General features: G+C 41.1%; 1 protein-coding gene across 3 annotated transcripts in view; it reads right to left on the reverse strand.

The window, feature by feature from the left end:
• Positions 1–2,358: 2,358 nt before the first annotated feature.
• The window catches only part of AK9 (adenylate kinase 9), a 118,134-nt gene continuing 105,058 nt past the window's right edge, over positions 2,359–15,434 (reverse strand). For 2 of the 3 annotated variants that reach the window (XM_032858301.1, XM_032858298.1), the window contains exons 33-40: positions 13,467–13,613; positions 13,148–13,368; positions 8,914–9,110; positions 7,462–7,631; positions 7,142–7,240; positions 4,745–4,847; positions 3,445–3,559; positions 2,359–3,042 (exon numbers count right to left, since the gene is read on the reverse strand). In XM_032858301.1, the coding sequence (XP_032714192.1) occupies positions 2,840–3,042; positions 3,445–3,559; positions 4,745–4,847; positions 7,142–7,240; positions 7,462–7,631; positions 8,914–9,110; positions 13,148–13,368; positions 13,467–13,613 (1,255 nt within the window). In that variant the 3' untranslated portion in view covers positions 2,359–2,839. Of the gene's footprint in view, positions 3,043–3,444; positions 3,560–4,744; positions 4,848–7,141; positions 7,241–7,457; positions 7,632–8,913; positions 9,111–13,147; positions 13,369–13,466; positions 13,614–15,434 lie in introns of those variants that run through there. The other variant, XM_032858299.1, reaches the window with a different exon arrangement.

Consider the following 15,434-nt stretch of genomic DNA (forward strand, 5'->3'; position numbering starts at 1 on the left):
TAAAGTCTGAAGGCAGTCTGCTGGAGAATTGCCTTTACTCAAGGATGTTGCACTGTTTGTTTCATTCGGGCCATCAACTAATTAGATAAGGCCCACCCACATTATGGAGATCATTCTTAGTCTCAGTTCACTGATTTACATTTGAATCTCATCCAAAAATACCCTCCGAGTTGATATATAAAATTAATCACACATCTGACAAGAGTAAAGAGTTTGGATTTTATTTTAACTGAAGTAGGAAGCCATTGGAAGACTTTGAAAAGAGAATGATGAAATCTGATTTATGTATTTAAAGATTTCTCCAGGTGCTGGATGGAAAGCTGATACTAGAAGAACATGAGCAGAAGCATGGAAAGTAGGTGAGAGCAGTACAAAACGTGAGAAGAGCCCAGACTCATCGTATATTTTGGAGGTAATCTTTGATGGACTTGCTGAAAGACTGGATGTGGGGAGTGAAGGAGAGAATGCAGACCGGGTTCATCCCTAGGTTTGGGACCAAATCAACTGAGTGTACATTATTACCATGAAGTAATCTGGGAGAAAACTGGAGAGAGAGAAGTTGGGTGAATAACAGGTATGGGGTAGGCATATTAAATTTGAGATGTCAACCAGATAACCAAGTAAAGATATACAGTAGGTACATGTAGACAAGAGTCTGAAGTTCAGAGGTGAGAACAGAATTTGGGGTATTAATATTAGAGTTATCAGAATATAGATTGTAGATTCTTGTAAGATAACTTACAGAGTGAATATTGATACAGAAGAGGCTAACCAGGTTTTTTCTTTTTCCCTTCCAAATTCAATCTCCACCCTTCTTCCCCAATTTTTGGCCCTGGAAGCTGCAAAGACTTCACCAAAGGCCAGTACCTACTGGCTTCTGGGTGAATTGGGTCAATGGAGAACCCAGCTAGAGTTTGAAGGAATGAGAGGGTCACAGTTATCTAGCAACTAGCAGTTGGTAGAAGTCCTTTGACATTATGAAGGGCATCAAAAACATCATTGCAGGCTGTGACAGTTGACTGATAACTGCAGCAGGTAGAAACTATAGTCCAAAGCTCATGACTTAAATGTATTTGAGGGGCACAGAAGAGTTATTGACATTGTTCAGTGCCAATAGGGCATCTTTATAGGGACCCGCGCTTTATAGAGATCTTATAAGACTAATTCAGTAGTGCTGCAATTTCTAGGCCCCATATCTCCTGCATTTTGTAGGGGCGATGTGTATCTGTTTACATTTTTATTTCTTACCCTGGACTGAGAGAGGTCCTCATAAATATATCCGTGCTGGTATAGACTGAGCAGACTTCACCATGCCTGGCTCACATGTGGTAAATACACGTTAGTTAATTCCTGGAATGTCTTTCACTCTGTGGTTAGAATCTCAATTCTTATTTTTTCTTTTGTTTCAACATATTTTGTTATGAAAATATATTATACAAAAATATATAGGACAGCCTTCTAGTTTTTAAATAACATTAGTGAAATTGTAGGGTCAAAGACAACATGGATGAACCTGAAGGATATTGTGCTAAGTGAGATAAGCTAGCTGGACAGAGAAGGACAAATACTGAATGGTATCATGTATTTCTGGAATACATGATACCAAAAAGTTCAAGCTCATTAGAAGAAAAGTAAGTAGAAAGGTGGTTGCCAAGGGCTGGGCGGTAGGAGAATTGGGAGGTATTTGACAAAAGGTACAAACTTTCAATTATACTATGAATAAAATCTGAGGATCTAATGTTCAGTATGGTGACTATAGTTGATAATATTGTATTGTATACTTAAATTTTGCTAACAGAGTGTCTCTTAGGGTTCTCATTACACACACACATAGAGACACACACAAAGTAACTATGTGAGGTGATGAATGAGTTAATTAACTTGATTGTGGGACATATTTCACAATGCATACCTGTATCAAAATCACCATGTTATACATTTTAAATACACATATATATATACATATATATATATAAAATCTTGTCAGTTAACCTCATTAAGCTGGAAAAAGATGAACTAACTCACTCATTTTAGAGATTAAAAAACAAAGGCTCAGAGAAACTGAGATGTACCCAAGATCACACAGTTAGTGGTTGTATTTTTTATTTTTTGAAGAGCCAATCTTGCTATTTCATATTCTACATTTCTTATACTGCTGTTGAAAAATTGATAATATTTTAAAAATCTCATTCAAATGCAATTTAGTGAGTTTTCCTCTAACATATATACTTCTGGATAGTGATAAGACTCCAGTTTCATCCTTCTCAAAACTCCCGGTGATTTCTAATTACAAAATAATGTATAAAGCTTGCTCCTTGATTATTTAAGAAAAAGAAAAGAGGCAGCCATTCAGTTATCTTAAATGCATTTATTTTGTTAGGAAAATGATAAAATATCTTAGGTTCATGAAGTTTACAAACAGCTCCTTATGTTGAAAGTGTAACCAATGTTTCTATTTTATTTATATGAATGTTAATTTATTTCTTGAAGCTTTCTAACATTTACTGAGTAATTTTCTTTAACAGAGGCTGAAAATGTTAAAATGGAAATTGAACAATAGATTTATTAAGTAAAATAAGTTACCTAAATATTCTAAATGGAATAACTATGTCATTAAAGTATGAATGTTCTGGCAAAGAGCAATACATTTTTAAATTATGTCAAGACGTATGCTTCCAGAAGAGCACTTCTTCCAGGCCGGTAGAGCTTTTGAGGGCTCACAGCCACATGTAGCACTCAGAAGGGAAAAAGTACAGCAGACAGGACCAGATTTTCAACCTATTTCCTTCTACCCCTTTCAGATAACTCTTGACGTCCTGGTTGCAGTTGCCCAAGCAAACTATCCATTAACTGGGTCTATATTTCTAAGGGAGAGAAAGGTCTGTAATTTATGATCAAAGTCAATGGCTCTAAACTGAGGTTCCTTGTATTTTCTGGTCATCTTGGCACCCAGGTATGTGATGAGTTCACATCTCTCCACAAACTGCTCCAACTTCTTCTTATACTTCCTTCTTGAATATTCAGAACTTTGGGGATTGAAGGCTGTAGAAAATGTCAGAGAAATGAATGTTTTCTGTTAGGTTAGTGAATCACTAAATTGAAAAGAAAGAGAACTTTGTGTGTGAGACTGTTGCACAGCCATCACTGAGAAGATATCCAAATCCCAAGTAAGATTTAAGGATTATTCCATTTTAGATCATAAATGCCTCTATTCACCGTCCTCTATGGCACGGATTATTGAAAGCCGATTGTATTACTCGTAGTCCTTGCTTTAAAGGCTAGAAACTCAAATCTGATATTTTCAGTAAAGTATTCGCTGTCAACACAGAAACACACACACTAATGCAGGCATCTGACTCAGCTCAACAATTCTATATATTTACGGCATACCCTACAAATAATGTAAAATTAGTTCTGAGTAGCATCTCATTAAAGAGGACATACCTTTTAGGTGAAATGCTATATATAGTAGTGCAGATCTCTTTACACTCAAGAAGGGGAATTTGGGCTTTAAGCACCCTGCGGCATTCATTGCTTTAATCAGTGAGGTTGCAATACCCTGTAGGCGGCACAATGTAGACCACAGGCATAGGTGAGTTTGGCTTCTTCTCTTAGTGGCAAATAGATAAAGAGGTTATTCTTTGGCGTCGGGGATGGGGCTTATAAGGTGGTTCTGTGACCACTTAACCAACGCGGAAAGGAACACAAAGTACTTTTAATTAGAAAGACTGAAAATTACAAATTGGCTGAATGGCAGGAGGCTGATAGAGACACGGGCCTCACTACACAATTCTTTCTGTTTTTACATTTGACATTTTCCATAACAAAATATTAAAGAAGAAGGAAGGGGTCCCTAGGCTTCGAGTTGTCTTGGCCCATTTTCTACTTCCAGAACTGGCCAGACTGTCTCTGCTGTCAGGGCCCTTGACCACCTGGCAAGAAATTCCAGAGACCTCCGTTGTCCGTCACCACAGTAAAGATTCTGGAGCCCTGTGCAGGCAAAGAAGAGGCGAGGCCCTCTTGATGCAATGTGGCCTTTTATGAAAATACTCCTCTCTGGTGAGCTTCATCTTGCCTTTCAATATTAAACCAGACAGAAGGCTTACCATCTAGGCAAGCCAAAAAAAAAGGGAAGTGGTTAAAAGTTTCTGAGAAGGGTATGAAATTGTGCCCCAGGCATTAATTTTATAGAAAAGTTTAAAAGAGCTTTTAAAATAGTGGTTGATTACAACTAAGTTTTATTATCTTTAAAAAGATGTATATTTAGATAAATAAAATGTGACTCGAGTAGCTTTGCGGGGCATTTGCCCCTAGATTTGCGGCAAAATATGACTTGGGTGGTTCAGCTGCGTGGCGGTCCTGCAACTCAACGCTTCGGAGCAGTGAGCAAAGCTCTCAGAGACTGAATCTGCGCCTTTCAAATTTAACAAGTTTTACAGACCCTGGAATTCAAAGCAAGAATCTAACCGCAAGTCAGATGTAAACAATTTCATGACAATCTCCCCTCTCTCCGCTTTGTTGCAGATATCTGGAAATGTACTAGAGAAGCAGGGGGTTTTCTTATTTCTTATTTTCCCAGCCACCCAAAACCAAAATGGGTTCAGAGGGGGATTTGCAGCTTCAAGTCAGAAAACTCTGCCTTGAATTTCAGTGTTACCAAAATAAAAATTATATATGTATTGTTAAAAAAAAGAGATCATTGTACTCGACTAATGTATGTACACAGACAATCACGGAACCGGACCTGTTCCAGATATCCAGGCAAAGGAAGGCTCGTGAGATGGATGGGCTCTTTCAACGGGGGCAGTTTGTACGGAAGCTTCTGGCTCCAGTATTTCTCTGGCAACCTGAGAACACAGAGTTGGTCAGACGGATGCTCACAAGCACAGTCCCCGTGAGTACACGGGAATGGGGATGTGTCAGAGGGGACTAAGAGCTGAAGTTCACCAGCTGGTTTTCTCCCCTGGAGGGAATGTGACAAGTGAGAAGATGGCGGCTGCTAGAGATCTGTGACCTGCCGCTTTGCCTGGTCCCCAGGGCTGCTCATTTATGCCTCACTTTTCTTGTTTTTCACGGCAAGGATAGAAAATTTTGTTCTCTGCATCCTCCTGACTCCCAGGGAACCCTTGACTCAGATGCCGTGTTATACAAACAGAAGCTCGTCCATGGCACTCCCTCAACGGCTCACCACAGGCCGAGCCGCACACACTTCCTCTTTACATGGGGGGAGCTAACCTCCCCGTCAGAGCTGCCTCCACCCTCTCCCCACTCTCGCCCCATTTTGGACGCTCTCCCCCCAGCCTCTCTAGAGTAATTTCTCTCTCTCTCCCCTTCGGCATTTCCTTCTTTATTGGATCCTTCCCATTCCCCTGCATTTAAACGGGCTCCTAGCTTCCTCATTGAAAAAAAAAAAGGAAAAAGAAAAACAACCTTCACTCCTTCCATCCTAAATCACTTCTAGCAACCGGTGTCTTTTCTTTTTGAACTTCTTCAAACCGTGAGCTTTAGTAGAAGTAACACACTACTGCACAAATTCCATCCCATCTGATCCACACAGTATTTTCAGAAATTTAGATCAGTCAAGAACATTAACAACAACAACAAAAAGGACGATTTGGTTTGAAAAGAAAAAGAAATCTGGTTTTCACCTTGTGAGACAGAAACATCTGGCATGACACTCTCCTTACTTGGGGACTGTTCCTTGGCGTGTCTGCCGTAGACCCCACTGAGCCCTGTGCTCTCACACCCAGCCGGCTTCCCCCAGGGGCTTCACCCTCTGTAGGTAACCTCTGTGTGTGTAATCTCTGGGCTCCGCGAGGTCTTCCTTTCCTCGGTGGCTACTGTAGTTACCTTCCACTCAGCTCACTCTACTGAAACCATTCCTGCCAGGTTCACCGATGTCCTGTTACAACCGAACTCTGACACACTTTTCAGTTCTTCTCTTGCTTGACCTCTAAACTGTGCTTAAGCTTGTTGGCCACTACTGGGGGTGGGGGGTGGCGCAGGGCTACTGCCCCCAGCTCCCCGAGACCTTCTCTCTTCCTCCCTCCCAGAGCCTCCCCGACCTGGCTCTCCTTTCCCACTCTGTAGGTTTTTTTTTTTTTTTTTTTTTTTTTTTAAAGATTTTATTTATTTATTTGACAGAGAAAGATCACAAGCAGACAGAGAGGCAGGCAGAGAGAGAGAGAGGGAAGCAGGCTCCCCGCTAAGCAGAGAGCCCGATGCGGGACTCGATCCCAGGACCCTGAGATCATGACCTGAGCCGAAGGCAGAGGCTTAACCCACTGAGCCACCCAGGCACCCCCCACTCTGTAGGTTCTTGATCATTCTCCTTGCAAGCTCTTCTCCTCACATTTGTTGACGTTTCTCAGAGCTTTGTCCTAAGCCCACTGCTTTCCCCACACTAGTCTTCATGGGTGACCTCAGACGTGCTGTATTATTTTGGGCAGGATCATTCTAACAGCCTCAACACTGGTATTCCTGCCTCCAATCCATTATCAACACTCCAATGATAGTCTCTCCCCAAAGCAAATTTGAATATAATATGCAAAACCAGTTAATGTATTCATATTGCCTTTTGGGTCAAGTTCAAATACCTTATGGTGATTTTATCTGACCTTCACCCTCTGGCCCTGCTACCACCTCCAGCCTCACCTCTCAGTCCTTTTCCTTTCCTCTACATCATGCCTAGCCATGCTGAATTTCTTGCCGTCCTGGGATTCCCCTGGGCGAGGTATTTTTGTAGATCTCTCTGCTTGGAACATGTCCCTCTTTCCCTTCATCTGTCCAATTCCCACTCCTCACTCAGGCCTTACTCCAACAGACAATTCAGTCAGACTTTAGGGCTACATGTTACCAGAACCCCTGGCATTTCGCCACCCTAAGTGCCATTGCATTCTGTTGTAAACAGGTGTGTAAAGTCCAACATACCTCAGAGCCTCAGGCTTTGGAGCAGCAAGAACCACTTCTTAGTCATCATCACGCATGCATGTATGTGTATGTATGCATGTTTGATGTGTATGTGTATGTATGCGTACGTGTGTCAATACACAGAAATATATTTATGCACACACACACACCCCAGCATGGTGCATTGAACACAGAAGATATTCAACATTGTTAACTTGGTGAGTAGTCTCACCTCAAAAATTTCTCAAGTTTTTCTCTAGTCTCACAAATATATATACGATCACGATACTCCAAAGCAAATTTAATGTTACCAGGTACAAGGGCCTCATATCTGAAAGATAAGAAGAAAAAGATTGTATAATTAATACATGGTACTGTATAAATAAAGTGTCAAAAATGTTTCATTTTCTACCTATGCAACTCAAGGGAGAAATAAAACATTTTCCAGTTAAATAACAGTGACCTTTTGACCCAGATGTTAAGATTGTTATGGGAACTGCCTATTCTGAGTAGAGATGCCACCCTCCCTTCCCCCGGGGGGCAAGGACCTGCCTGTGGTTGCCATCCTGATAGGTCACCGGACAGTAGCCCTGCAGCTCCGCACACTTGGGGAATCGGTTCTTCAGTTCTGACAGTGTCAGCCTTTTGGGGATCATGTCAGCAGGTGGGAGTGAATGAGGGGCTAACGGAGGCACATACAATTCTGGGTTCTCCAAAAATTTCTGCAGGAAATGATTACAGCAATAAGACCATTCAAAACTGGAGTCCTCTGCCAGTCAAACACCCCGGGGGGCTCTCCTGCTACTCTCCATTTGCAGCAGCCACCCAGCTCCCAGGGGCTCTCTGCTCTGTAGTAGTAACTCCCTCCTGGCGGGAAGGACCATCCTTAGAGTGATGGTCCCAAGTGAGGACATCCAAGGGCTCTCTCCTGATCTATTTACTCACTCACTCACTCGCTAATTCACATGTGCAGTATTTCTGGAGCTCGTGCTCTGTTGCCAGGCACTGGGGGCGCGCCCATCACTCGCTGGCCCATCTTCTGGTTCTGCGGGACCAGGAGCTAGCTGGGGGCTGTGTGGTGGGGGAGTCCTCTCTCTAGCTTCAGTTGGCTCTCTGCACCACGGAGGGGGCAGACTGGATGCATGATCTCCAATGGCACCTCCAGTTTTAAAATTCTGTGACTGCCATTTATATATGCAGGAAGAAATAAATGTCTCCTTAATAAAGTGATTTAAAAAATTCTACCTCTTTAGAGGAGAGTAAAATGTTCAGAGGCATCTGATTAGTTTTCGGCCATGAACCTTTATCTTCACAAATTACAGACATCCTGTTAGAACAGACGTGTGTTCTGTTGCATTAAACAGAAATATACTGTACAGATATACAGGAACCCAAGTGATGGAAACATTTTAAAGCACAGCAGAGACATAGGTGAGATCTTGCTTCACGTCTCCTGTGACTTCCCTTCTGCACTGTAGGACCTTACTCCCCTGGATGCCCCACCGTGGGCTGAGTCCCTATGCTCGGTGGGAATCACCATTGGCCTTCCCTAGCTGTTCAGCTGAGGGCCCATCACCGACTCTGAACCTCCACTGTGTGCCAAAATATATCTTGGGGTGCAGCCTCAGGACTGGCCTCCAAGTTGCCTCATTGGTCCTAATGTCATAGTTTCCAATAATGGGGCTCCTGGTCTGTGGTTCCTGGGTGTTCCCAGCGGCACCCACCCCTTCCTATTTTTTTTTAAAGATTTTTATTTGTTTATTTGACAGAGGGCACAAGTAGGCAGAGAAGCAGGCAGAGAGAGAGGAAGGGAAGTAGGCTCTCCACCGAGCAGAGAGCCCAACGTAGGGCTCAATCCCAGGACCCTGGGATCATGACCTGAGCTGAAGGCAGAGGTTTTAACCCACTGAGCCACCCAGGCACCCCCACCCCTTCCTATTTGATGAATTCCAAGATTGGCATTTTCTTTCCCTGGTAAATATGTGGCATTAGGAACAAACTTACATTCAGATTTTCCTGAGAACTCATCTTATAATAGTGCCCTCTGAACTCGGCGGCAAATTCCAATGAGTCAGTTACAGAGCAATCGACTAGTTCATGTGATTCTGCGAGGCTAATAGGGCAGAACGGTCCAAATTCGCCCAGGCGAGAAATCAGTTCTTGAGGTGTGATACATAACTTGTCAATGCAGGCAGCTTTTCCTATCAGTAACAGAGTCACTGTTTTATGTATATGTGTATCTTTTCATAGAAAACACAGTGATTTTAGAAATTAAAATGATTTCAAGTACACACACACACACACACACACACACACACGATACAAATGCATATACATTGCAAAATTTCAAACAACAGAAAAGTAAAAGTTTCTCCTCACATCTTCATCCTCTCAATTCATCATCCTTCCTGAGTAATCACTGTTGATTGGTATCTTTTTTGGACTTCTTTCTATACACTTGCATATACAAAATTATTTTTTGCATATAGCATGCTTTTGCCACTATGCTGTAAACATTATTCTGCAACTTCTATCAGTTATATGGTTTTTGACATCTTTCTGTGCCAGTTTATATGATTTACTTAATTCTTTTTTAACTGACACATAGTATTCCTTGCAAAAATATACATATAGTTCACTTAGCCATTTATCTGTTGATGAATGTTTTGGTTCTTTTTAGTTCTTATCTATTATAAATTATATATATGTTATAAACCATATATATGTATGTGTATGTAAATATATGTTACATGCCTGTCTGCAGACCCACTTAGACACACATATACATTTGCTACCTATTTTAAATTTTCTATGAGGTAGATTTTAAAAAGTGCGAATAATTTGTGGACATGACATTACTGTGCTCAGATGGCACACGAGAGAAGGGAAGAAATGTTTTTCCAAAAGTGACTATGTTTACCCCAAAGAGTCTATTTAAAAAGAAGAGCCCAAGGTCCTTCACTGAATGGGTTTAAGAGTTTTCTCCCCAGTACTGCACCAGAATGGGGATTCTGAAGAAATAAGACATGCTACAGAAAATGAAAATTTTTTTCATACATCTTAGTTATAATGAGTAAATTTTGACCCTTAATATACTTTGTTATTGGTCCCTTTCACTATTGATAAGTTTTGTCTTTAAAAATTATTATTATGCCTAAGAAGGTCTTAAATTAACTATAAAATTATGAATCATAAATCAGAGCTTGTTATGTGACAATGTAAACATATAAAATTGATCCTCAGGCTTCGAGTAATGGTCTATAAGCCAAAGAATGGAGAGGATTGCTGGCAAAACTGGAGGCTAAGAGAAGGACATGGAACAGATTCTCCCCTAGAGACTTCAGGGAGAATGTGGCCTTTGTAACACCTTGATTTTGAGCTTTGAGCCTCCAGAACCATGAGAGAACAATTTTCTCATGTTTAAGCCACCCAGTTTGTGGTACTTCCTCACAGCAGGCTTAGGAAACTAAGACAATTACGAAAGACCATGACTTTTGCCTTGTTGGCACTTTCTTGCCTTCACAGCTTGTTCATTTGCTAGAATGAAGGTGCCAGGTTGCAAAGGTCTATATGGGAAGAAACTGAAAGTGGTCTGTGCCCCACAGCCAGCAAGAAACTGAGGGCCTCAATTCAACATCCCTCAAGGAACGAAATCCTGTCAACAATACATGAATGAGTGTGATAGTAGGTTCCTTCCGAGTCGGGCTTTCAGATGAGGTAATAATCCTAGACAATACCTTGATTATGGTTGTGAGAGTTCCTGAAGCAGAGAATCCTGTTAAACTGTAGCTCGATTCCTGATCCAGAGAAATTGTGTGTGTGTGTGTGTGTGTGTGTGTGTGTGTGTATTTTAAGCTGCTAAGTTTTGATTTTTTTATGAATTTGCATAATTTATTATGCAGCATAAACTAATATGCTATCCCATCTGTTGTTTTTGACACAGATGAAAAAGATAAGAAGCCCTAATATTCCTTCCCTACAAAGAATATGACACTACTATAATATTGTAGTGCCATAATATTATTCTGGAGTGTTATAATGCACTGTACTATGGTGTAATAATGTTTTATTATTAAAGTATATAGTATTATATAGTGCTATAATATTATACTATATGGTACTACAGTATTACAATCCTAGCTGTCCTTTAGCTCAGATGTGCTGAACCTCACCAATACTGACAGGTTTAGTGACAGGGTAATTTAGAACCACATGGTTTAAGCCCTAAAGAGATAAAGATACTCAAATATCTCTTCTTTTGTATTCTTGATGACATCTGGCAGTGTCCATGTATCTTAATCTGGAATGTGGCAGAATGAGGAGGAATCTCTTTAATCTTGTAGCCCTGACCTTGTTCCATCTCATTAGTCAGAGTAAACTTTGGCCTTCTGATAGGGAGAGGATCATTTGAATAGCATACAAGGAAGTGTGGAATGAAAACAAAACAAAACGAAAAGTCAAAACTAAATTTAAACAATCAGGTACAGGCTAGATTATTAGGTGGAAGTTAAAGCAGAAGATCAATAAAGTTGACTTCTGTTAGATCTAACTACTCAAGGCAGAGGCAAGTGTATATGGAATAATGAAGTGGATACCATGGCGCGCCTCATCCAGATCCCTCTTCAGGGCTGATGCTGCCATCCCCCAGATGCTGGGAGCATCAGTGCTGATGGGTCTCACGTGCGCTGGGAATGGCCCATCTGTCACTGGTTAACCCCCTCCCAGAGTACCTGTGGTCAATGGCCGGCCAATGGATATAGAGCCTGGCTCCTCCCCTCAGTTGGGAAATTCTGAAGGCCCATCCTAGCTGCAAGGCTTCCCTATTAGATCTGCTGAAGCTTTCCTTTCCATCATAGGGCAGGTCAGTTTCTCCCTCTGTCCAATTCTATGGTCCTCATTCCCCATAGGTGTATTTTCTGATTAACACACAGGAAGCCCAGTGAGTTTAAATATCAGATTAACAATGAAGAATTTTTAGTCTAAGTATGTCCCATTCAATATTTGGGACATACTTAGACTAAAAACTTATTTGTTATTTATCTGAAATTCAAATTTAACTGGGCATCCTGTATTTTTGGTTGCTAAATGTGACAACTCAAATCCTAAGAATACTTTCTGATAAAGCTTCTGCAGACAACTTTTGATCTTATTTAATCTTGAGTCTGTTTCCAGGGAACTCAGTCTATGGTAGGGAGGGTGAAATAGGGTCACAAAAAGATGAATGATGCATAAGTTTGCTTTCAAAATCTGCCGTGGAGGGTTTTACAAGCGCGATGCTTTCCAAAACTTGTTGCGAATAGGATTCTAAAAACTCAATTCTTTCTTCCTTGTACTTGTCATGCCTTGTAATCCTCAGGTGAAAACAAATTCCCAGTCTGCAGACAAACAGGAACCAGATATACTGGTTATACCCAAATAACGAAGCTAATCGAGATTTAATGATGCAGAATCCTCACGGAATTCTTCCTTGTATAAGATTCTCTTCGTCGCATTGCTCTCATACCTCATTATATCTTCTCTGTATTCCCATAGTTAAACAAAGTCACTCACCAGATGTCTGTGAGAACCCTACAGCTCAATTCTCTAGAGTCATCACTCTTTTTAGAGATATCATATATAGACAAATTTCCTTCTATTTTATGTATTTTTTAGAGAAAAGTCAAGAAACTTATAGGAATATATAATCAAACATTTTCTTTCATGGATTCCAAATATATATTAAAAGCCATTTTATGCTCAAGTTTAACTTTTTATTATTCAGCAACTTTTTTTTGTTGCTGAATCTATAACTTTTGATAGATTCATTGCTGAATCTATAAAAATATACCATTATATTGGTATAATATAAATACCAAAAATGGCTTTAATTCTAGATTCATAAACAGAATTTTGCCAAGTGTCATTCCATAGCCCACTACTCTCCTACACTAGCACTTCTTAAACTTAGCTTCTTAAATGGCTTTCCAAACACTATAAACTCTTCTAGTCAGAGGTTATGCATTATTTTTATGTGCTAGGTTCACACAGGAGCTCAATAAATGATAGAGTAGTAGCAGTCGTTTATGAGATGAGAACAGTATAGATGCCCACAATAATTGGCTAGTACCAAATACTTCAAAGACTGATTACAATTGTGGGAACAATGTTCAAATTGAATGAATTATGGTAACATGAGTCAGGCAGGTGTAGACTTTCAATTAATGTTTTATTCTATTTGAACAATTTAATGTTTTCTTACCTGCTTTGATTCTTTCCAGGTATATCTGCATATGTTTATTCACCATATGAACTTTCTTAATGACTTCATTCCATACCCACCATTTGCTGTGAAATCCATCAATCACATACCAGTTCTGATGCTGTTCTTGATAATATTTCCTAATCTCATCAATGTTTTTGCGGTATTTTGAGTTTTTGACAGCTGTAATCTGTGTGCTGTTGTGCAGTGGGTAAGGCAAACTAATAAAGAGAGTGAATGGGAAAAGCCGTTAAAAATACACCTTTTTCTGAATGGTTAAAGTTTATTCCTTTATCGTTGCTTTCGTCATATACATTACCTTTGCTCCTTTTTTTTTTCCAGGAACAATCTTTTGAAAATCTCCTTGGAAGGCACATCCAACTCAAAGATGACCATGGGGATGATTGACCTAGCTTCCAAGAGACTCACTTGATACTTAGTTACAGGGTAGCCGTCGATGACAACACTAACAAGGAGAAACATGAAAATAATTCCAGTTTTCTTTTCTCTCCTATCTTCCTGTCTTCTAAAACCAGTCTATCTCTTTAGGAATAGTCTCTTGCTCTTTCTTTTGTAACTTGACTTATCTTCTTCGCACTTTGTGCTCTTTATCTCTGTGTTTTTAACCTCACTCAGCCCAAGAGCCAGATGTAGGATGGCATCCGAAGAGACACAGCTCTGAAGTCATACACTTAGCATCACAGAGCTAGGCTTGGACAGAACTCAAGAGGTAACACATGTAAGACTTTGAACATTGTGTTATTCAATTGGTGCTTTTATCCTAAGCATGAAACAGTGCAAAGAATACAGGCTTCAGAGGCAGACAGACACAGACTGAGAACTAGTTTGACCTCTCTGAGTCTCAGTTTTCAGTAAAATGGGGGAAATGATACTTAACCCTGCGAGCTGTCTTAAAGACTTATAGATCTGGTATGTAAAGCAACTAGAATGGGTCCTGGCACAATAAACAGTATCTTAGTAAGAGATTAAGCAAATATGGGAAAACAACTGTGCTCTAAGCTTGATTTTATTGGAAAGTTCTGTGGGAAGGCTGGAGGGTGGCAATGGGAGGAGAGATGGGGAGTTGGTGAGAGGAGACCTGTGATATCTGGGAAAAAATCATCCCATCAGGACCCATCATGCTTCTGAGCAGAAGTGACAGAGAATTTTAGCTAGTCCAACAATTTGAGATAATGAGAGTATAACTACCAAACTGAGAGGAGGAATAAAGGGTGTCCACACATTCTGAGAGGAATGGCCGCCAGAGTCAGGAAACTCCCTCTGGGGTGGGATCGAGCCGGGCCTGCTGGCTGCTGGTCATCAGGAAGGGCTGGTTTAGAGGAAGTCACTAGTTCTAAGCTCCAGGACAGAGAGGATTGTAAGTTAATGGAGTCAGGCAAACCTAATAGAGAATGTTATGGGAGCGCCATGGTTGTGTTTCGCGGTTTTCAAAATAGAGAGTAGCTCAATTTCTTCGCTTGTGAAGGGTCGCTTGAGTGACCCTCAAGATTAGAAAAATTCAGGATGACTGGGCAGTCACTGTCCTGGTATCAAGGCGAAATAAGACCGTTGCCGTCACAGAGATCCCTTGTGTGCAAAGCTGTATGCCAGGGAGGAGGTAAACTCAGTTTGCGGAATTCCCAGGGCCTTCTCTTGGAGAAAAGAATCTGACACCCAGGAATCTGCTTTTCATAATGGAAACCAGAACTGTCCTAAGACTTGATTAAGGACTAGTGGCAGGGAAGGGCTAAAAGCCTTTTAATACAAGCTTGAGGAAATCAGTGGGATTCTAGGTCAGTGATCTGGGCTCAAGGGCAGGGCATTAGGCTGCACTGGCTTTTACACCTGGGTGTGACCAGTGGCTACACTGGGTGAGTAATGGTTGAACAGAGGATTGTAAACTGAAGAAGTCCCTCAGGTCCAAATGTAGCATTAAGGGAGGGGCACTGCTCCCTGTGCAGAGAGCTGGGCCAGTGAGAGACTATGTCTCCATTAGACCAATACCTTCTAGGGGACAGGGGAGGGCCACTCCTTCAACATTCCATGGAGCAGTGAGGAGGTCTGCTAGACACTGAAAGTCACACTGGCCCCCTTTGTTGGCACTGTACTCCCAGAGACTCTTGGACAGCACAGGGGTTGCTGCGGCGAGGCAAGTGGCCGGCTTGCTATCCTGCCCTATGAGTGTTCAAGCCAAGTTGTAGCCTGACTGAAAATTAAAATATATAACCACGTAGGGGCCTAAGGCTTGAGAAGTAGATCACACCGTTTACAAGAGCTTTAAACCTTG

The sequence above is a fragment of the Lontra canadensis genome, unplaced genomic scaffold (assembly GCF_010015895.1).
Source record: "Lontra canadensis isolate GAN:19392208 unplaced genomic scaffold, GSC_riverotter_1.0 scaffold14, whole genome shotgun sequence".
Classification (NCBI taxonomy): Eukaryota; Metazoa; Chordata; class Mammalia; order Carnivora; family Mustelidae; genus Lontra; species Lontra canadensis.